This window comes from Biomphalaria glabrata, chromosome 1, assembly GCF_947242115.1.
Source record: "Biomphalaria glabrata chromosome 1, xgBioGlab47.1, whole genome shotgun sequence".
In the NCBI taxonomy this organism is placed as follows: domain Eukaryota; kingdom Metazoa; phylum Mollusca; class Gastropoda; family Planorbidae; genus Biomphalaria; species Biomphalaria glabrata.
This window is the reverse complement of record NC_074711.1, coordinates 7,918,687-7,943,101: the sequence shown is the minus strand read 5'-3', so window position 1 is coordinate 7,943,101 and position 24,415 is coordinate 7,918,687. Positions and strand designations below refer to the sequence as shown.

The 24,415-nt window shown below is 37.4% G+C and overlaps 1 protein-coding gene across 1 annotated transcript; it reads left to right on the top strand.

Annotated features, from left to right (window-relative positions):
* The first annotated feature begins 1,588 nt into the window (after positions 1 to 1,588).
* Positions 1,589 to 12,486, top strand: LOC106050186 (uncharacterized). The gene is made up of 6 exons (XM_056020028.1): positions 1,589 to 1,908; positions 2,706 to 2,804; positions 5,635 to 5,752; positions 10,199 to 10,276; positions 10,373 to 11,207; positions 12,443 to 12,486. The coding sequence occupies exons 2-5, from the start codon at positions 2,706 to 2,708 to the stop codon at positions 11,008 to 11,010; spliced, it is 933 nt and encodes a 310-aa protein (XP_055876003.1). The 5' UTR covers positions 1,589 to 1,908; the 3' UTR covers positions 11,011 to 11,207; positions 12,443 to 12,486.
* The last annotated feature ends 11,929 nt before the right edge of the window (positions 12,487 to 24,415 follow it).

The following is a 24,415-nucleotide window of genomic DNA, read 5'->3' as shown; positions in this document are numbered from 1 at the left end:
GAATAGAAAATCCAAAGTCTTTTTTTTAGCCTCCAAGAATGAAATCAGCTCAGCCTTGAGTTGGACTATACGCTTTAACACTTTTCCCCTGGAGAGCCAACGAACGTTGGTGTGATACAGGAGACATTTGTAGTCTAAATCCATAGCTTCACAGAGCTAAGAGAAAAGTCGGGATGCAATAGGTCGAGAATGGATGAAGTTTACAACTTCAATCACTTGATACAGAACAGACATAAAATCTTTCTGTAAAGATTTGAAGGAAAAGGTTCTCTGTGGATCATGCAGTGAACAACTAATACATTTGGATTTTCTTGACGCATAAGAGTGACGAATCCCTTTCTATTTCCCTGCATGGAAGGAAAGCCATCGGTGCAAACGCTAACACAGTTTTTCCACTGTAGTTTGAAGAGCAAAATGTTTTCATTCACCACTTTGAAAATATCTTCGCCTTTGGTCGTAGTTGGTAAGTCTTTTCAAAATAAAAATTCGTTGACACATTTTTCATCCTTTATGAACCGAATAGAAGCTAGCAGCTGGGCTTTGACGCTAACGTCAGTGGATTCATCAACTTGAAGAGACCACAGCAGAGACACTTCATCGTCAGTCACGTCGAAGTGTTCGCAGATTTGATCTTGTAAATCTGACGATAAGTCTGCGCGAGATAGTATCATTTGACAAAGGAACTTTCTTAACTTTTTCGGTGGCATCGGGTCCTAGAATAGTTTCAACTATTGCTAAAGCTGGTGCAATGACTGATTCAGCCTCTGTGTGTGCTTTCTTGCGTTTTGCTAATAACTGAGCAACCTTATAACTTGCAATCAATCCCTTTTCTGGCAGCTTTAGGTACTTCGTAAGTTTTGAGCTTGTTTATTTTCTTGAGTCCTGGTGTTTTCGAAGTATTCTTTCGGTTGCGCTTTTACAGCTGGATATTTTGTTTCCAAGTGTCTCTTCAATTTGCTTGGAACAAGCGCCTCATTCGATAGAGTTGTATTGCAGATCAGACAGAATGGCAATGGGGAATCTTCAGGTCCAGAAGATATGAAACCATATCCGATGTAATATTCTTTGTACCTTCGTTTGGTTCCTTGCTTTTCATTTAACAATTCGCAGTTTCATTCTTTCTCCATGGATAACAATGAATAATGCTTATTGATAATTTATTATTAGCATACATATAACGAATTTACATGAAACGCATCGCTTATTATTATCGTTACCAATTCAAGAACTGCTGTGCGTCTGCTAAGGCGGCCAACTTTTAGTCATTATAATAATAGGCCTATATGTATAGTGGACAATTCCATAACGCCCCTTTCCGTCATAATGGAGTGATCCACTACTATTACTGGTCGTTTGCAAGTGGGGATGTCATCGCAACGTAAAATAAAAATTTAATTGTAGGTAGACCTGTGTAACGCTACACGTGTGACCTTCTGAAAACTCCCGCGGCACACCTGCAAATCTTCGGCGGCACACTAGTGTGCCGCGGCACACAGTTTGAGAAACACTGCTTCATAGCGTGGATGTAACTGTTACAGAACATCTGTCCCTTTACAGATGGGGCGCCCTAAAAACCACGAAACAAAAAAATCCAAGTCTTCAGCGGGATTCGAATCCAGATCCCCTCGGTTTGGAACCCAAGCGCTTTACAATCTGCCACCATGCCCCATGATTGTGAGCTTTGTCCCCATGCTTTCATTGAAGTGCAAACATTTTCCTCAACACTCAAACATCTTTTCTGATCTCTACTTGACGTCATTTATGGATGCCACCTAACATGCAACGATTTTGTAATAGCTGGAGTATCCGGACATATAAGATTTATGAATGCAAACAGGTATCAACTCGAAAAAAATATTTTATCTTTCTGAAAGTGGGAATGGAATAGGACTTTTCTGATAGGTGAAGGTAAACACGAACGAAATCAATTCACGTAATCATGAAGAATTCAACTTTGTTAGCCTATACATAAAAGTAAAAGGAATAGAACTATATTATCAGGAATCTAACGTATATGTTTATACTGTGTAACTCATTGCAACGTATTACATTAAGCAGGGCCGGATTTAAGTAACGAAGTTTTTGTAGGGCCTCTACAGGTTTTGTTTGTTCGTTTTAATGACTTAAAAAGACTCCGGGCCTCTTTTAGTTGATGATTATTAGGTCTAAATCCATGCCCAGTTTTATTAATTTTTTTTACAATTTGATGCTACTATGTACAGAGGCGTAGGGAGCTAAACGTGATCCCGGGGTAAGGTACTTTATTAGCGTTCCCCATTTTCCATGAACATCACAAAAAAATTATAAAAAAAACTGCGTGTAGGGCACCCTTAAGGGTCGCGCCCGGGGCATCGTGCCCCCTTGCAAATCTCACTACGCCTTTGACTATACAATGCCCAACATCTGAAAACATTGTTAATACTCTATTTGTTTTGGCTGCCTTCTGTTGTATATAGATATAACTCTTCTCGAAGAGCATTTTATTTTGTGGTTGTTATAAAAAGATCAACCGGAGAAACATTCTCACCCTGATACATCTGTTTCATATTAATACTATTGCAATACAACGATTTTTCAACACAGTAAAAAAAAAGTAACCTATAACATAGATGCTTAATCTCACTTATCTGCCATGCATCATGCAAGAACTTTCAAATGTTACATGTAGGCTATGGATTAATATGCATATCAATGGCTTATTTCAGATGAGAACTCCAAAACAGGTCAAGACTATTGCTTCACAGCTTGAGGTTTTAGAAGAGCTACGTGACCAGCTGGAAAATACCGTTGGTTATATCAACTCTGTAATTATTTCATTTCAAATCGGTGCACATTACAGAATAATAGTTTTTAGACCATCTTTTCTCAATTTTATCACCTGTAATAATTTTATTATTTTTATTTCAGAAAAAAAAGGGGTGGGGGGCGTCGAAGATAATTTAGTTTTCCATTTTTTTAAATTAAAATACTAATGAAGGACAAGTTGCTAGTAAAGTTCCCCTTTCAGACCTTACGATCTATAGAGCAGATGATGTCATGAGTACGCCGACCAGCCGCCTTAACTTCCCAAACGTATGTCAGGTACCAATCAAGTAAACTTAGAGGCGCCCTTAAAGTTAAAAAACCGGAAACCTAACCCAAAAACTGAAACTAGAACACTCGAGACCCTTTGGTTCGGAAGTCCGAGTCTCCAAACCTCTTCACTACCGACAGTGTGAGACATAAATACCGAATAGGCATTTCGCCTTATTCCTAATGAACATTAATGTTACTATTGCTGTTCTTAATGTTGTGGTTGTTAATGTAAGTGTTGTTGGTAATGCATTATCTTATATCACATTATTTATTTAATGAGACGACATTGGACGATGAAATAAATTCTTGAGCCAATTTCGCCGTATCTGAAAAATGCATCGTTGGCATTTCTCAAAACCCGATCACATCTTTTTATTACAACTCCACATCATAGCGTCAGGTCTCGCATCTACCATTATACTCCTCCATCCTAATTCACCCCAAAAAATAATAAAATACTTAAAGAAAGAAACTTTTAAACAAAATCGGGTGATCGATAAGCCCATATTAACTCTCTACTTATATTTTCAAGGCAAAAATAATGTGAAGGGAACATTCTCCATGTATGGCATAGATCTAAATTTAATCTAGTAGATCAGTAATACCCAAACTAAAGGCCGCAGACCGCTGGTCATAACCGGCTGGTTAATAAATAAATCAAATTGTAATAAGTATGTATGTATGTATTGTTATAACTCTTGTGGTGAGGCAAATAGGAATTCTGTGTTTGTAGCCAGATGACACAAATTGAACAGGTCACCTCTAGACGAATGGTCGACCGTGACGAGTAGCTCCACGACGATGTTTCCGGAAGGATCTTTGTGTGAATAGTAATCACGCAAGGTCATGTGATCAACCAGAAAGTTCAATCGACGTTCCGTCGGTTTGTAGATGGCCTTCGAGGACCCTATATAAATTACGAAGGTATCACAGTCAAAACAACTTGGTTTACTACAGACGGCTTAGTTCAGTGTGGTACCGTACTGTACATTACGATGGTTCGGTGTTTAGTAGAGTCAAGACACCTTGTTAGTGCAAGACGATTTCATGATCTTCGATGAATTACTATACAGCGAGCCCAGTGTGTGAAGTCAGTCCGGAAAAGTTGAGCCAAGTGCAGGTCCGGAACGAGGCGGAGAAGCCAGTAGGCCATTTGTTGATGTAGTACTGTTGTTAACGGCGAAGCCTTAGTACAGTCAGTGTTAAATGTTGCTAGTGCTGTAGTTCTCCCGTCACTCTTATACGTATCAGAGTCCTGGACCCAATATTCCCGCCACACCAAAAAGTTTAACTCCTTCCACCTACGCTGTCGTTCGTCCGAACACATACCAGACAAATAAATCTTAAAGCTGTCTAACATGAACAGTATCAATGCAACAGTAAAAAGGTCCCAACTTCGTTGGGCGGGACATGTAGTCCGCAGGCCAGATAATCGCCTTCCCAAACGACTTCAGTATGGGGAGTTGTGTGCAGGAAAGTGCTCCCAGGGAGGTCAATACAAACGCTATAAAGACACTCTCATGAGATCCTTCGAGGAATGCGATATCGACATTTACGGCTTAGAATCACTAGCTCGTCATGGCGTGAAGCTGTGAGTCTCGGAGTCTCAAGATTTGAAGCAAGGAGAGTGACCAGGGCGAAAGAGCGCCGAACCAACAAAAGCTGAGAGAAGAAGCAGGTCTATCTGCAACTGACCAAACCCACCCATCTCACGTATGCCGCCGACTTTTTAATGCGTGGATTGGACTTTACAGTCATCTTCGAATCCATAGGAAATTAGAAATGTGCTCATCATCGAAGGAGAAGCTATATATGGGCTGTGATTTAGTTGACATTAGAGTGTTACGTTACTTTGGAGCCCTGAGTTGACAAGTTCTTTAAGTTGGTAGTGTCGTGTGGTGCAGTTTGAAGCGAGCCTGGATAGTGATAGCCGTTGCAGTATGCTAATCCCGAGTAAAGACCAAAATCGTTTTGACCAATCTTTATAAAATTCGGCATGAACGTTCCCTAGGCAACAACAGAGACTGCAGTAAATGCTAAATTTCCCTCCCACAACTGGGGATACCTAAAAAAATACTTTAACTCTTTCTCTCCTAACTGACGATACCAGCGTTGGTTCCAGCAGAATGTGGTAAATAATTACGGAGAGAAAGAGTTAATATATCTCTAGCGGGTTAAATTATTGTCTAGTATTTTGTATTTTATGTTAGCTATATTATTTTCATAGTAAAATTTTAAAAAATGTTAAGCGTACATTTCGCTTTGTTTGCCTTATATCTAAATCTAATGGATTAGATCAAACCGCCTGTGGGCGGCAGGTCGTATCCCGCTATAGCTTTTATATAGTGGTTTTATATAGCGCTACTTTCATGCTTATAGCATGGTCAGAGCGCTATGGTCCAATGGGGGTGGGAGGTGGGAAGGGTGTATCTAGAAGACGTTTTTCCGTGCAGCCTTTAGAAAATTTTTTTTTTTTTTTTTTTTATTATTAATCGAAAATCATTTTATAGAAACAAAATAGTATAACTACATTTGACTAAAATTCTACACATTTTACAGGTTATAAACATAGGGAAAGAATGGATTGATGAGACCAACAACGAAAGTTTTGTGAAAATCAATCAGTTCCTGGTCACTGAGACTTCTGAATGTTTACGGCGATGTTCATCTATCTTAGGTACGCTATAAATTATTAAAGTAGACACGTAGTATACAGTACCCGGTGAACACTACGCGTGGGGGGAGTTTTTACATTTTCTCTTCATACAATTTTAATAGAACAACATATAAAAATTTTTTGTTAAACATTGACAGCATACAAAGTGACTTGTGCAGTTTATTATAACTAGCCATGCTAGCCTTCTAAATGTATAGATACCTATTATGACACGGTTAGGAATGAGTTATTTGTTTCATTGAAGGATGGTTTCACTTTTATACAAAGACGCGACTGGTAAAAAAAAAAGAATACTTCTAAAGGATTTAGAGAGATACAGTTTTTTTTAAACGTAGAGATTCAGCTTGACAACATTCAACAGTTCCCTTCGTTATTATTAAACTATATGTTTGACATGCGCTACCAGCGTTACTAATCTATATTGTTGCCCTTTCGCCTGTTTTATTAGATTTCGTTTTTTGTTTTCTTTTTTGAGTGTTACCTCCGTTTGATTTATCTGCATAAGACAAACAGTAAAATCGCCTTAAATACCTCAATAGTTTTGAAGGTTTAGCCTTCTCTAACAAGAATTCAAAGGTGTAAAGTGCAATTAGTTTATTTTAACATATAAACTAGAAAGACACAAACATACATACAATGGCTCGTAGCTGTTAACATTGCAAATTTATTTTACTAGGTAGCAGTGTGTGTTTATATATATATATATATATATATATATATATATATATATATATATATATATATATATATATATATATATATATATATATATATATATATATATATATATTGTTGTAACTCCATTGGCGGACTGAAAGGGTTAATGTGTGAGCGGCCTACTGATACACACGACTCAGGCCAATCACACAGGTCAACGGGTCAACAGCTGTCGATAGACAAGGGACAGTACTGCTAGTTCACGCAAATATGACCAGCATTGTGACCGAAAGCCTTCATGGTCGAGAGACAGTGTGTAAAGAAAGGATTTAAGTCCAAGGCAGTAAGGGCCGTGTGGTACCTTATGAGTCCTCAAAAAATGTAGCTGTACGAGCTAGCGAAAGACTTGTAGTGTTAGTAGGCAGTTCTATTATGTTAAAGCATTTGAAGTTAGCGTAGCCAATTGTGTTGTATTGGCTTTTGATGTATTTGTAATTAAACCGCCACATTGTTTATTGAAACTCTTGTTGTCAAGTACTTGTGTTAGATGTGCTGTGTTGTTAAGTAATGTTTACAGAAGGCCTGATAGAGAAGATCGTAACAATATATATATATTCATGATATATATATATATTTATATATATTGTTACGAATCTCACTATCCAGGCTCTCTGCAAACTGCACCATACACCACCAACCTAAAGAACTTGACAACTCAGGGCTCCAAAGTAACGTAACACTTTAATAGTTGAATAAATAACAGCCAATACTGTACAATTGGCAACACGTACACTGTACAAATATCTCTCCGATAACACCGTTTCGCCGTATCAACTCTTGCACTGGCCTCTCCGTCTCGTTCCGGGCTTGCACTGGGTTCAACAGTTCAGGACTGACTTCACACACTAGGCTCGTTGTGTCGGACTCGATCACAGACCAAGATCAAGACGCCAGCCGTCTCAACTGTACTTGACAGTACTCCGCACTGAACCGTCGTAATGCTCCGTACAGAACCACACCGCTGAACTGTGCTGTAGTCGACCGGACTGTAGTGAACCGGGCTCTGAACCCCTGCCGTGAACCCCCTTTCTGAACCTTCTCTCGTGAACCGTCTTGACTGCGACACCTCCGCTCTTTATATAGGGTCCCTACTGGCCTTCTCGAACCGGACAGAACGCCGCTCGACGTTTCTAGGTGGTCAGGTGACTACAACTCTCGTGACGCTGCGATCCTTCCCGAACTGTCCTGTTGACACGACTCGGCTGACAGTCGTACCTCGTCACGGTTGACCGCTCGTCTAGCGCTGGCCTGGGGCGATTTGCGTCGGCTGACTACACACACACCACTACCCCCATTTGTGCCACCACCAGGTTTATAACACTGCCCCCTCCTTAGATCTGTCCGTCCCGGACAGAATCAACATCATGACATTGGCTGTAAAGTTTCATCGCTGCAGGCGGGGGTCGATCAGTGGCAGTTGGCTTGCCTCTTGAGCTTGATGGAGCCATCCATGTTGCAGTCAGCTTCCTTCTTCTCCTCCAGTTTGCCTTGACCTGGTTGCCTCGCCGTCGTGCTTTCATCGCCATCCACGTGGAACTCAGAAAACGTTTTCTTCTCCTCCAGTTAGCCTTCATCTGGTTGTATCGACCTCGTGATCGCATGGTCATCCATATTGCACTCAGCAAAAGTCGCCTTCTTCTTCTTCTCCGCCAGTTGGTCTTCATGTGGCTGCAGTTATTTCTTGGTAGAATCACCATGCACGTTGGACTACGCAAACGCCGCCTTCTTCTTTTCCTCCAGTTGATCGTCCTCTTGTTGCAGTGACGTTGTGGTTGCATCGCTCTCTTGTCGGTCGGTACCGAGGACAGCCACTTGACACATGGAGAGGTATTGGATGTAAGGGCTGGGGATACCAAGATCGTTGGCAAAAGAGGTGGCTTCATAAGGCTTTGCGAAGAAGGACTGGGATGGGCTTCAAATCCACAGGGCGGGGAATTGTGGTACAGGTCATCATCTTCAGCCTTGTCAGGAGGGCATGCTCGTGGGGCAGGTTGGTAGCACTCCTCGTGCAAAGGTCCCTCGTCTTCGGCGTCAGGCTCCATTCGGCTTTCTTCTCCACCATCAGGACCTCCCTCTCTTGTCTCAGTATAGGGCCAATCGTCTGTTGGTTTCAGACCTTGTCGATGACTTTCGTCGTGCAAATGTCCATCAACTTCAACGTCAGGCTTCCTTGGATTCTCTTGACCACCATCAGGACTTCCCTCTTCAGTATTGGCAGCTGGACCAACGTCTGTTGGGTGCAGATCTGGCTGGTATATCTCGACTTGCATATGCCTCTCAACGGCTTCGTCAGGTTTCAATGGGTTCTCATGATCACCACCAAGGCTCCTCTCACTGGTTTTAGCATCTGAACGAACGTCTGTATTGATGATTCTCTCCTCCACATCAGGTATGCGTTGGTTCATGGCGGCTATCTTGGTGTTCATGGCATCTATCTTGGAATTGATGTTTCCTAGCATTGAGCTCAAGAGTTCCTCCATATCTGGTTCTACTTGAAAAAGATAAGTGTCTGGATCCTCCTTTTCTTCCACAATGTCTTCCCGGAGGCGTGCTTCTAAAGTTTCCTTACTTCCACTTGTCTTCAGCCCTCGATCACGTAGCTCTCGCTTCAGTTCTGTCACTTCGAGTTCGTACAGCAGTTTCAGACGAGCCATAGTAGATCCGTCCCAATCCGATTCGATCCGATCCCACTTCTGACACCAGTGTTGCGAATCTCACTATCCAGGCTCTCTGCAAACTGCACCATACACCACCAACCTAAAGAACTTGACAACTCAGGGCTCCAAAGTAACGTAACACTTTAATAGTTGAATAAATAACAGCCAATACTGTACAATTGGCAACACGTACACTGTACAAATATCTCTCCGATAACACCGTTTCGCCGTATCAACTCTTGCACTGGCCTCTCCGTCTCGTTCCGGGCTTGCACTGGGTTCAACAGTTCAGGACTGACTTCACACACTAGGCTCGTTGTGTCGGACTCGATCACAGACCAAGATCAAGACGCCAGCCGTCTCAACTGTACTTGACAGTACTCCGCACTGAACCGTCGTAATGCTCCGTACAGAACCACACCGCTGAACTGTGCTGTAGTCGACCGGACTGTAGTGAACCGGGCTCTGAACCCCTGCCGTGAACCCCCTTTCTGAACCTTCTCTCGTGAACCGTCTTGACTGCGACACCTCCGCTCTTTATATAGGGTCCCTACTGGCCTTCTCGAACCGGACAGAACGCCGCTCGACGTTTCTAGGTGGTCAGGTGACTACAACTCTCGTGACGCTGCGATCCTTCCCGAACTGTCCTGTTGACACGACTCGGCTGACAGTCGTACCTCGTCACGGTTGACCGCTCGTCTAGCGCTGGCCTGGGGCGATTTGCGTCGGCTGACTACACACACACCACTACCCCCATTTGTGCCACCACCAGGTTTATAACAATATATATATATATATATATTGTTACTTGTCACCAAGGGTGCGACCTGTTTTTTTTTTTGTTTTGTTTTTGTATGCCCATCGCGGTTGGCCATACTGCACTTTACTTAAAAGTTCGAATAAAAAAAAACACAGAAAAGGAGACGCGGCAATCCATCATCATTATAAGAAGCGTACAATGTAGATATCCTGTTGTATTATTGAAACAATCTTAGGTTTCTAATATTCTATGAAGCACGCAATTCAGTTTTAAGAGCACGACAATGTCCATTATGTATTTCTTATTTTGCAGACGAGAATGACGTAATGCAAACCACAGTTGAACATGTTCACAGAAATGCATCTTCAAACGAAGAAGCTCCTGATCCAGGTTTAGTAAAATATTAAACTTTAGATGGACGATGTAGTGCACTGTGCACTATGCATAATTTTCACTGTTTGTAATTTTTTTTTCTTTCTTGTATAGACGACAAACAAGGCCAACAATCTGTCAAACAAACACTGGAACAAAAAACCATGTCAACATCTCACGCCAAAGAAATTAACATTTTAATACAAAATCTTAAACAGCAAGTAATACAAAATGAACGAATGTCTAAGCAGCGTCAAGCAGAAACGGAACAAAGTTTTCATTTCAAATTTGAGGCGGTAATGCGAGAACTCGAGGCCGCTAGTAACTTAATGTCAAATCTACAGAGTAAGATGGAATCTTTGTCAAGTCAAGTGAAAGAAATGTCAAAATTTGACAACGCATCTGATTTAATTGACCGACTTCATAGCGTGGATGTAACTGTTACAGAACATCATAAAAAGATTGAAGAGCTTCGTCAAGAATCAACAGAGAACAATATCCTCCGGATAGTCCACGAGTTGCTGATTGAGCGTGGGGTACTAACACATCAAACTTTAAGAGAAAACTCAGCTTTTGAAAAATTGCATAAAGATCTCAAATTTATAAAAGATTCTCAAGACCAAGTACAAATATCATTACAAAAACATGAGAACATAAGAGGTCTAGAGACAAATTTCAAGGACTCAGAAACTCTTAGGTCGAAACATCTGCAAGACTTGAAAAAAAAAAGAAATGCAAATACGAATTACTGAATGGTCTAAAGTCTCAATCTGAATCCACAACAGCTGATTATAAACAAATCGAAACATATCTGAAAAGACTAGATCTTAATTTCGACAAGCTGAAACAAGAAAACACAGATCTTTCCACTCAAATCTCAACACTCAGCGTTACTTCAGCTAATGATAAAAGAGAACAGATAGAGAAAATAAGTTCTATAGAATCTAAGGTATTTACAATAGATAAAAAAGAGAGATAAATATTTAATTTTTTAAAAGCTTTATAAATTGTTTAGAATTTAGAACTTGCCAACAATTCAGATCACTGCATGCTCTTATATGAGAGAGAGAGAGAGAGATAAAGAGAAAGATTAATAGTTATACATATGCATAGATAGTAAACATAAAAAATGTTAATCTATAACAGTAAATGTATTGACCCTATAAGTTCGATCATGACAAGGTTACAATGACAGTTTGTGTGGAAACGCAAACTCAAAATCGGCCCCCGAAGTGGTCCACCCAGGCAGGTAAAAAGGCAGGTTTCAATATTTTCAGAAAGAACATCAGGATGAAATTCTATCAAAGACAAATGACCGAGAAGAATGGAGAAAAAAAGGTTGACAGATCTTATATGGTGCCCCAACGGTCCAGCAGACCAAAAATTAGGTGAAAGTGAAGGTGAAGTTAGATGTGAACTTGGCCTTACTGATGTCATATAATGATTATCTAATTGATCTAATTGTTTTGTAAAATGTCAAACTCTTACTCAAAGCCGTAGATTAAATATAAACCGTTAAAAAAATCCTTTAGTTTAGTGTCACAAAGACTATTAACAATGCTACAGTTCACGCGATAATAAAAAAAAACTACTAATTAATTGTTGGTCTTAATTATTTTCCACTTGTATGCATATTAAAAATATTTTTTTCTTTGTAAATGTAGTACTTAGTATGACAGAACTTTCTTATCTTAACAATACAGTTGTAAAAAGAGATTTTTTTTTTGACAAAAAATCTAAAACCGTTTGCATTATTGTGTTAAAAATATGGTAAATGGTCATCCCCCTTACTAGCTAGCCTCATGTTTGTTTTACTATTAATAGTGAATAGTTGTAGAGAAAAAAAGGTGTATTTTTATGAAAAAAAAAACTGCTTGCATAATTGATTTTAAAAATTAAAATTTTCACTTTCAGAAAAGAAAAAAGTAGCCGTTGCATCAAAACTTTGAATGGTCTAAAATATCATGATTTCGGATTTTCAATATCTTTTCAAGTTTGCGAGATCTAAACGGGACGGACGGACGAACGGACGGACGGACGGACAGACCACACAAAACTAATAGCGTCTTTTCCCCTTTCGGGGGCGCTAATAAAAGTGTCCTAATGCCGTACATTGTATGTTCTGTTCATGTAGACAAGTTTATTGCCTATTAACCTTATACTATATGATTAAATGTCTTCTAGAACAACGATGTATCGAGTCGTGTAGATCAATTGTGGTCAAGAAATGTCGCTTACCGTAAGTTAACCAAATATTATTTATTTTGTTTCTTTGGACCGTTTTTCAGATAGTTATCTAGTAATTTATATAACTTACTTATTAAAATGTTATTTATCTATCTATTGGAATTAAGTAGGACGTGTATGTAAATACAAAACTAGTTTTGCCTCAAACCTTTTCAGAAATATTAGTTGGCCATCTTGTTTACTTTGCATAGTTTATCTGGCTTTTGAGCTTTTAGGCAAGATTGCAAAATATTTAGACACTATCACCATGCTAAAAGTGAAATATATTTTTTTGATGTCATTAATATCCTAAGTACAGATACTTTAAACAGTAACCCTTTTCTAAAGTTCACTTTCCTTTTCTTATCAATTTTAGCAAAATTTCCCATGCTTTCAATTGTAATGTTTATTTGTTGTTTTGTTGTTTTTTTTCAAATAGAAGATAGTAATTTTCAGAAATTCAAGGAAGACTTATCTGAAATAGAAAAATCACAATAAAAAAAGTTTAAATTTATAAATCAAAAGTTGGAAAACCTTGAAACAGCAAATACAACTTTGAAGGACATGGATAAAAAAAATTATTTGAAATTTGAAGAGATTAAGAAAGAACTTCATTCATCCAGTGGCGTTATGACACTTCTACAATCTAAGAATGAAAGTTTATGTACCTCTATAATGGAAAAAACTGTAGAAATAAATGAAGTTAGACAAACGCTAAATGAAATAATAGAACAAAATGTCACCAACGCTAGTAATCTGAATTCAGCTATTGCACGTAATGGTCATGAACTTAATAAAAGGCTTTCAGACAACACCAATACGATTGAAGCATTGCAATCTCAGAGTAATTATCAATCAATGACAATGAATGCTATGGAAATTAATTTTAAAAGCATAGCCACGGAGGTAAACTCAATCAAAAGAAGGGTGGAAGAACCTGTTGCTGCTGCAGCTGCTCGACGACAGTCTAGTGAAATGCATTCAAATGATCAAGCTGAACAATTTAATTTCTCAAAGTTTCAGGTAAGGAGTTTTTCACCTCTAAGTTGATGCCACAAGCTGTAAACCCCAACATCCATAATTAGTAAGCTTAATTCACAGCACTAAGGAGAAATAGCTCTAAATTTCAGCTAACCTTATATTGAGAGTAGACAGTCAATAGATAGTGGAGTTATTAGAGGAGTTACTAGTAAGACAGATGTACGAAGCCCCGTCGCCAAGCGTTTTTTTTTTTTTACATTTTTCATTGCAAAAACAGCTCATTATTCATCTCACTAAAAAAAAGGCAGGTCAAATAAAGTAAAATAAAATGGAGGCAAGGGCCGATCTTGAAATGTGACTGACACTCGAGGCACAAGTAGCGTAGTTACATCTTTTCTAGGCGTATTAAATGTTAAGCGAGGCCTCTTGTAGTAGGCTTGTCTTGGTCACAATGAGACACCAACAGAACATTTGTTAAACGCTCTATATCTAATTTTCAAGAACCTTTTAAATGAATGTTTTACTAGAAAAATATTTTAATATGAATTTATAGGCCCTTACTACATGCAACATTATTACATGTGTTCTTTGAAAAAAGATAAGACACCCCACAGATTTAGATTAAGCCTTTGAGAATTGCCGCCGAAAAATAAATCTTAAAAAAAATTTAAAGGCTCATTTATAAGTGATACCCCTGTCTGTAACTTTGTTAACTTTGTTTTGTTACAGAACTATAATTGAAATCTGTAAAAAAAAATATCGGAAGGAGGAGGAGAAATTAAGTGTGTTTCTGTTCTTTAGATTGTGAGTGTTAGTCCAAAAGCTATTTATACAATAGAAAAATCTAAGAGAAAAGGTTGTGAAAAGGTGACTAGGAAAATATATTAGGATTCAGAACTCATCTCAGTTCTTACTCATACCGAAAATTTTCTTATGAATTTTAACAAACAAATTATATGATAAATTCATGTGTAAATCCATTGACTCTGTCGCCATATTTGACGATTTTGTTTTCGTCGGAAATGGATAGGGTCTGTAGGGTAAAAGCGATTAATCATGTAAGAGTTCTCTCTCCTTTTTTATAAGTATTGCTACATATGGCATTAAAGAATAGGGTGTGGGGTGAATCAATCTAAGAATGTAAATTTATAGCAAGTATGACTTTTATTAGTATCAGATTATTTCGCTAAAATAGTAAAGAAAAAGTATTGGTGATTCCAATTGGGGTATGAGTTCCATCGTATTGATCGCCCCTCCCTCATGGTAAAACCATTTTTCATTATATATATATATATCAAACATTTAATGGTTCTTCTCGAACACTTTCTCATATGGATATAGAGCCCTATTTTGGAAAGAAAACATGGGCCTCGATTCTTGAAGAAAAGCGTGCCACATGGAAAGTGGCCAGCTCCTCTACCACCAAAGCGAAAGCCACCTTGACATGCAATATATGTGGACGGGAGTGTCCCTCCAAAATAAGTAGCTTGTATTGCATACACATTCAACAAATTTTGTTCACATACTATGATTTCTGCTTAAAGATTGGATGGCCTCCTCCACTCAAAGTGCTAGAGTAGGTAGGGCAATAGATGCAATCGCCCCCCCCCCCCAACCGAATCGGCCAAAATACCATAGGGGAAGGACATGATATAAAAATTATAAAGATATTCAACTAATTTTTATTATGAAGGAGGGCAGTAGGTACAATCACCTCCCCATCCACCTAGTCTGCAAACAAACCAGAAGGGGAACGACATAATATAATGATTGGTTAAAATATCAAATAAGAAGCCTTTATCATGTAACTAATTCTGTTACACACCAGGATTGATGCAATCCTCCCCCCCCCCACCCACCAAATGTTTGTTAGTTTACTTTTAGAAAAATGTCGATTAAGGGGCAGAACTACAAGCCACATTTCTAAATGAGTGCCGAGTCTACCAACTTGGAGATAAATCTCTATTAGGACATAGAGTGACCTTTTGCTACACCAACTATCAGTGGATTGCTATATCTCATAACCCACTAAGCGTGTAACTAATTATGTTGTCGGTGCAAAGCCCTCAGCCCCCTAAATAACAAAAGTTTTCATCATCGAACCACGATGGATGAACTATATATATATATATATATATATATATATGTTGTTGTCGGTAAAAGTAAAAGGCTCAGTTTCGTGTATATAAGCGTAAAAGACTGATGAGCACTATCGTTAAAGGGAGAGCTAAACACACCCACTCCTTATTCTATTTGTTGATGTCAGTTATAAGGAAGTTGTTTCTTACATACGTTCTTGCACAATAAAATAAAAAAAAAGGTGTGCATGTGTGAATGTGGGTATTTTTCCTTGAATTAAAACATTCAGAAGGAAAGCTCCTTTTCTTTAATTCTATTGACTTATTATGTAACGGAATACCTTACATTAAAGTTTAAAATCACATAAATATTTAACCGAATGAAAGAAAAAAATGCTGGACTTTTAAGAAATTCTTAACCTCTGTATCAAGGGTACGGGTATAACAGATCTAGATTCTAAATGATTGACTGGCCATGCCAAAGTATTATTTTCTTGCTTGACCACTCAGCACTATTGCTTATGCCCGAGGCAAAAAAAAAATTATTCTAGACGACCAAGTCAACACAACGAGCCCAGTATGTGAAGTCAGTTCTGAACAATGGAACTCAGTGCAAGTCCAAGACGCAGCAGCGAGGCCAGTGGAGTTAGATACAGTAGTACAAGAGTAGCTTAAAGAGCTAATACGGCGTACGTTTGTTAACGGTGAAACATTTGTACGGCCAGTGTTGCGTGTTACCTAATGTACAGTATTGCCTGTGATTTATCGGACGTTCAAGTGTTGCGTTACTTGAGTACCTGGTGGTGTCGTTTGTAGCAATTTGCAGAGAGCCTGGATAGCAAGAACCATCACAATAGGTGCCACTACAGAGCAATAAAAATATAAATTCCTTTTTTGACTTTTTTTCGCCCAGGAGGGCATTCAATACAATATGTTTTTCATTATTGTGCCTGGACTAAACACGTTTACTTAAAGTTTCTTTTGCTTAAATTTCTGGCTTTTAAACAAACAGTCCCATGGCTAGGCTAAAATATAAGCATACTCAGAAAAAAAATACAGTGCAATAAGTTTTAATGTTCTATCATCGATCACATACACACATGATTTTTAGAGATTCTACACCAAAGGGAGGAAACGCTAATATATTAAATATATATTAAATTAAACATTTCGTTGGTGAACTATAATTAGTGGTGAAAACTTCAGCTGCAATTATTTTAAATTGTTTGTTTATTTAATTCTTTTCTTTTTTATTAAAGCATTTTGGAGCTGTAAATACTGATGACGAAAGTGATGGTAAGATGTTAATCATAATATCTTTACAAATTTAACATACATTTTTACGATTTTATTGTGATTGGTCTCGAAAAGAATAAAGGCTGCTATTAGTTTTGTGTGGTAAATCCGTCTTTTTCGTTCGTCCACTTTTAGATCTGACAAGTTATTTTTAAACATACAGTTTCATGTGATTTATTCACTCGCAATGTTTAGTTGCCATTAACAATTTTTGTCTTCTAAAAACAAATGTTTGTTTCTAAAATTAAGCCATTGTTTTCATAACAATATACCCATTTATATATTAAAATAACGGCCTAAATTATTAGCTCTTTCAGTGCGGCGTTACTCTCAGGTAGTAACTTTGCTAGTGCTGGTGGTTACTCTAATCTTGCTCGTTTAGGAAAACTTATTTTTTTCAATCAAAATAATTCGCACTGAGTTGGCATACGGGAAACATGCCCTGCCCAGCGTAACTGTCTGACCATAAGAAGTCCCTCTATACTGAACCCCAACCCCCCCCCTTTCTACACCCATTATATATATATATTGTTACGACTTTGGAGTAGGCTAAAGATAGTTAACTCACCGATTGTCAGGTCGCCGATATCCTTCTGGTTGCAGAAGCACAATCCACTACGAACAGTCCATAATCCAAGTAATTGAAATAATTTCACAGTTCTCCTAGTCAAATGTACATACAACTATTCACAAAACCGATTTAAGAAAAACAATCCTCCGTTGAAGAATCCACGATCATCATTCCAGTTACTTTTTACCTCAACACACTCGTCAGTTTCGCCTCCAAACATAAACATAATTCAAAAAGTTCTCACGTGGGGAAAAATGGTCAGTCGGGGGGGGGGGGGGGGGAGAACAAGTTTTCTACACCCATTATATATATATATAAAAATATAATTATGTGTGTGTGTGTGTTGCCCTCACTTCAGTCGTAGAACGACTCTGGTTCATCTCGAACACTTTTTCTTATGGCTGTGGCACCCTATTTAGGAGAGACACTCCCATCCACAAATATCGCAGGTTAAGGTGGCTTTCGCTTAGGTGGTAGAGGAGCTGACCATTTTTCGCATTGCACGCTTTTCTTCCAGAGCTGAGGCCCATGTTTTTTCACTGTCCATAGCTTTCTTGGTCACTGTCTCTCTCTCCATCTAGTGCAGTCTAGGGATATGTCTTCCCAATGGTCAGTAACAATGTTCACTGATTTGAGATCCCGTTTCATTACATCCATGTAACGGACTGGGGGAGACCAGTTTTTCTTAAGCCAGATGCGAATCGCCCGTAGGGAATGACTTTCGGATGCGATTGTCCTCAATTCGGCGAACAAGTCTAAGCCAGAGCAGGCGGCGTTTTCTGAAGACTGTAAAGATGCGGGTAATACCTGTTCGCGAAAGGATATCAATATCCATGTGATTTTCAATATCCTTCGAAGGCAGCGCAAATGGAAAGAGTTTAGCTTTCTCTCTTGCTTTGCGTAGGTGGTCCAAGACTCACTGCCGTACAGTAGCGTACTCAGAAAGCATGCCTTGTAGACTTCCATTTTGGTCGCTGTATTGAGCTTCTGGTTTTCCCAAACTCTTGACCTGAGCGAATGTCGAGACAGCCTTCCCTATGCGTTTTTTTAAATCTTCTCTTCTAGAGACAGGCCATCTTGAATTGTGGTTCTAAAATATCAGAATTTATTTACGACATCCAGCCTGTTATCGTCTATGAGGATGGAGGGCTGTGCTGTAACAGGTGGTCCCATAACATTTGTTTTCTTCGTGCTAGGGTTAAGCCATATTCTTTACAGGCCTGAAAGAAGCGGGACATTAGTGACTGAAGCTCCTCTTATGAGTGTGTCAAATTCTAAGGCAGGCACTCAACGAAAAGTAGGAGGTAATACTAAACGATGTATTTATTATATGCTCTTAACAAAAAGTTGGACTTCCGCTGTTAAGTCACAGGGAGTAATGTCTTAAGTTCTAAGAGTCCTACTTAATACTACAACAAACCACCGACACACTTCCCAGTGTCGCTACAGGTTTCCCAAACAGTTCCCTAGTATCACACAGGACAGCACTTAACCTCAGACTGTTCAGACTCCCATAACTTCAGCCGGATCTACAACAGTCCTCCTTCATATAGAATAAACATGTCTCGTACTAATTGTGTTGAATGGTGCTCTGATGGCACCATCAGAGTGGCGCGTCAGCGGAGTTACAACAAAATATATATATATATATATATATATATATATTAAACAAATGAAATTTTTAAAAAGTTAAATACAATATTTGTGCGATATTTTTTTAACTTAACTTTTTTTTCCAGATGATGAACCGGTAGGCTTTGATGCCCGTGTTTATATATCAGCCCCGTATGAATTATTTCTTGATGAAACATTGTCATGCTTCACTTCTGTGACCGATGATCCTCAAGATGATTTTGATCCAGAAACTGGAATTTTCACAGTCCCATCTGATGGTTTATATCTGTGTGGCCTATTTATTGATATCATTACCTTTTTGCAATGCGATTTGGTATTTAATATTTTTGTCAGGGAAAGTGATAACAGCGAGACTATTATAGGGCGCTGTCACTGTAGACACCGAAATTCCACTGTTAGTGATGTTGTCATTAGACAGCTTAGAGCAAATGATGAACTTTTTGTTAGGCCAGGCGATAACTATGGAAATATCCAATTTAGTAGTTACTCCCATTTCATGTGTGCATTAATTAATAGACAATAAATAGAACACACTAAGGCTGTTTAATGCCTAAAGTATATCAATTTAACAAACCAGTCAGTTAAAATAATTTTAACCAAGTCTATAAATGACTTATATGAATTGATCATATCAACATTGATAACACGTTTATTCTGACAACTCTTAAACCTAACTTTTCTTTATAGTTAACCTCAGACACATCGCTATAACTGATGCAATCAACAGACAAATGTTTAACACTAACTTTCTATTGTTTGTGTTTTAATCTATATAGCCTAAATCTAGGTCATTATTTATAAAAATAGGAGTGGTAAACTATTCTAACGATGTCTATAAACTTTTACGTGCAAGAAATCAGAATCTATAATCTATATATTTATAAATATTACACGCGGCTCTTGTGTATCAATGATCTAGTAGCCTACAAATAAAAATAAAACAATATGTTATAAGTAAAGCGACTGCGTGAATCTTGTTAACTCTTTCTCTCCGTAATTATTTTTTTTTTTCATTCCGATAGTGTTATTCGTTTTGCTCATTTGTATTTCACTATCCTGTTTTGATTAAACTTGAATAACTTTTTTGTTTGTTATCAGAAAATGTTTTATTTGGTATTGATTTAAAGGAGAATGCATGCTTGTTTTTACACAATACAAATTAAAGTTTATAAATTTAAAAAAAAAAATGGGAATGGGCTGCATATATATTTAATACACTACCTAACTGTATGATGTCTTTAAATTCATATTTATACTGTATTATACATTCACAATTCTGAAACCAATTTTAGAATTTAATAAAAAATTGCTATTGTCTTTTTTATATCACAATATTTTACCACGTATAGGCCTATATAGCTGTACTTAATGTGAGGTATTTGTCTGTTTACACTCGTACGTAATGTTCCGGAACTGTGGAACTAGCTTACTTGCTATTGTACTTGTGACTGCTGTCAAAATATAGTTATTTACCATCAACCTGTGATTACACTTGTTTTTTTTCCAAAAAAAACAAATGCTTGTTCACATGTGTATGTATACCAAAATAATGTTAAAACTTAGCTGCAAAGTTTTTATAGTGTGGAAATACAGCTTCTGGCACCCATTAAGCTACCGCGGAAGTACTGACTTGAACTTCTCTTACAGGTTATGATTTGCATGGAGTTATGTTCTCTGGAGCTGAATCAGCTTATGCACTAAATGGTGAGCTAATAGTCTTGAAAACTGGTTCTCGACGTCAATTCCATAATTCAGGAAGCCAAATAAGTCTGGTAATTTTAACCATTTCACTATAAATATTTTCACCTTTCAACAAAGTAAAATGACAAAACCTGTTTTCACTTGGTGGCCTGGAGAAACTGGAAAGCCTTGTTTGAAAAGATTTAACATGCACTGGCCTTTCAATGCAAGCAGCCCATTGCAGTAGTGAACGTGAAAACATGAAATTGTCTCCCACTCTTCATTAGAAATATTTGTAACAAGGTCACATTCCTTCAAAGAACATAGAAATTTCTTCCTTGAAATTTTATGATCATTACCTTGCCCATGCTATAAACCAGCGGATACATCGGAATATTTAGTTTCTAAATCTTATTTTTTTTTTCTAAACTGCCTGCAGTTAAGACCCCCTAGCTCTGATGACTTCGGTCACTGGAGTGTTTGCGACTATAATGTATAAATGTATCATGCAGCTTTGTGCAAGCTTTTCTGTTTATAGTTTATGGTTGGCATATTCTTTAATCCCGCTGGCCCTGAGCTTGCAATATAACTGACCTTATCAGTCTACTCTATCCAAAGGTTTTACATGAAATTATATATATATATAATTATATATATCTGAGGATGTCTCCTCAAATTATTATTATAGTTTTTATATAGCGCTACTTTCATGCTCAGAGCGCTTTTGGTCCAATCTCATTTGTGGACCGGTGGGGTGGAGGGGGTATCTAGGAGTTGGTTTTCCGTGCTGCCTTTAGGCGCTCAGTAAACACAACTCTGCCCGAGTCGGGTGTCGAACCTCGAGACCCTTCTAGGTAGCCAAGCCAAGTTCAAGCGCACTTGGCCTCTCGACCACGCTTCCCACATAAAGTTTACAAAGCTGGGCTCGTTAGCTGGGGAGTATGTAAGTTGGAACAATAATGTTTTTGTTTTAGATAATATTTATTTTCATTATTAACTCTGTCACATGTAAATTATGAGTGAGTTTGGTGTGAATGTCCACTTTGGTTTCTTATAGTTATAATGTTTTTTGTTTGGTGTAATGCACAAATTGTAAGACAAATTTCCTTACGGATAATAAAGATTATTATTATTATTATTATTATTATTAAATTACTTTTTCGCAATGTAAGATCAAAAGTTTAAAACAGGATTACTTATTACATCTTTATGTTAGGCGGCTTCTTAGTTCAGAAAAAAAATCAATAATACAAAGAATACAAAGAACTTACTATCCAAATTCCTAATCTTGTTTATTTTAGTGAAAATATTGTAATACTAGCAGTACATACCAGCTACGCCCTTTGATTTGTGTTAAGTTTTATTTTATTTTTATGGTTGTAACTCCTTTCCTTTTCTTTTTTACAAAGCTTATATCAAGTCTCTCTGTCTTGTAAAAAGATTGTAACCGTTATTTCTCCGACACCCAATCTCAGATCATACTGAAATTTTGCACAATTATTTCTTTTACCTGACAACACAAGAATCAATTAATAAATTAACCAAATAGTTAATTAACTATTAAAAATTGATTATTTTGCTTGGTATCTCAAACAAGGGAAAAAAATTGGACTTAACTGAAGTGGTGATATAAGCTGCATTAGTCCCCTTTATAGGTTGCCCCTTTAAAGTAAGTCTGTAACATACAATCTTCTTTTTTGATAGGCACCTCACTAGCAGAGTGGTTAGGATGTCGGTTTGAAGAGTTATACGTTTTATCCCGTGAATTATTGTATCTGTTACAATGAAATGAATAAGCGCACTCTTCTTCTCTTTCCATCTCGCTCTCTCTCTCTGTTTTTTTTTCTATCTCTAGAAGCCCATTTTTTATTAACCATCGCATCGTAATTTTTCAGACAAAAACTTTTGACTTGATTTTCCTTATTTCTAAACTTTGAAAACTAAAGATCATTAACTCTCTAAGACAGAAAAGATCAATTTTCCAAGATTCAGGGCGACTTACAGCTTGAAAAGAGTTACGTACATAACAATCTCTATATATAGGTCTGTGAATTATCAGTAGCGGATCAGAATTAGTTTCCGTTTTCCAGTCTAAATATAATATATATAGATATATATATATAGGTCTACAACTTTTATGTAGATCGAATACTAAAATTAAATTGTGCAAAAAAAAAAAAGTTTGAAAAAAAAATGTATTAATTTCAGAGTAAATTAAGACCACAAAATACAGCGTTTTATATAATAAAAAAAAACATTTCTCTTTTTAAAAATTTTTAGAGAACAAAAAGTTTAGATCAAGATTAATATGCCTCATGTTAAGTAAGAATTTGTGGGATTTTTAGTTTTGGATCTTTAATCTATGTTCATCTAGATTTAATCTTTTATTATAAATGTTCCATTAACAGACGATATTCGTGATAATTTACTACTTTAGGTACTAAACACTTTTCGACAAAGTTTTCATGGTTAAAAAAATAGTAAGTGTGTAGAATTTAAATTAGCCCATAAGGTGGAGCGAACCAGAAAATGAAGCTTTTTAGTAATTAAATAAGGAAGATCTAATTTTGCAATTTTGGTTACCTTTATTAGAACATATTTGGTCGAAGTTCCGAATTTAAAGAATTATATAGGCCCTATGGTGAATTTAAACGTAGCGTTTTCGATCATGAAAATATCTTACTTTTCCTAGATCCGAGATAAGAAATAAAAGTTTAAATTTTTTTATTTTTTCGTTCACTGCAAGTGAAAGAATTAGTGATAAGAGTCGGTGAATAAATCAGGACCCTTGTAAATATAACATACATTAAAGCTTACCCCGTATTAAAATTATATACATATTTTTGCTTTATTAAAATCCAGTACAAAAAAAAATCTGGAAGTCATGAAGTGAAAAATAATTGTTTTTCATCCTGGGCTGTATCACTTCACATTTAGGCTACCTGTAAGTATTTTCATCCTGAACCATATCACTCGACGTCTTAATGGAATGTAACGTGCTTGGTGTTAAGAGCAATATACTCAATGTGACTTGATTTAAATAATGTTAAAAGATATATAGGCTCTAATAGAATAAGCCGCAAGATGTCACACGGTCTTTACACTGAAACATCTAGCTTAGGACAGAAGAAACAGGCTACATCTAGCGAAGGATAGAAGATACAGGTTACATCTAGCGAAGGATAGAAGAAACAGGCTACATCTAGCGAAGGATAGAAGAAACAGGCTACATCTAGCGAAAGATAGAAAATACAGGTTACATCTAGCGAAGGATAGAAGAAACAGGCTACATCTAGCGAAGGATAGAAGATACAGGTTACATCTAGCGAAGGATAGAAGAAACAGGCTACATCTAGCAAAGGATAGAAGAAACAGGCTACATCTAGCGAAGGATAGAAGAAACAGGCTACATCTAGCGAACGACAGAAAAAAACAGGCTACGTCTAGTGAAAAAAAAGAAGAAACAGGCTACATCTAGCGAAGGATAGAAGATAACAGGTTAGATCTAGCGAAAGATAGAAGCCAAAAGCTACATCTAACGAAGGACAGAAGTCACAGGTTACATCAAGCTAAAGATAGAAGCCAAAAGCTACATCTAACGAAGGACAGAAGTCACAGGTAACATCAAGCGAAGGATAGAAGATACAGGTTACATCTAGCGAAAAATAGAAGAAACAGGCTACATCTAGC

Bases quoted from the DNA above. Each gene is read 5' to 3' on its own strand.
- LOC106050186 (XM_056020028.1), top strand. From the start codon at position 2,706: ATGAGAACTCCAAAACAGGTCAAGACTATTGCTTCACAGCTTGAGGTT. The intron at 2,805-5,634 runs GTAATTATTTCA...CACATTTTACAG, and splicing joins CCGTTGGTTATATCAACTCT to GTTATAAACATAGGGAAAGA. The intron at 10,277-10,372 runs GTTTAGTAAAAT...TTTCTTGTATAG, and splicing joins CGAAGAAGCTCCTGATCCAG to ACGACAAACAAGGCCAACAA.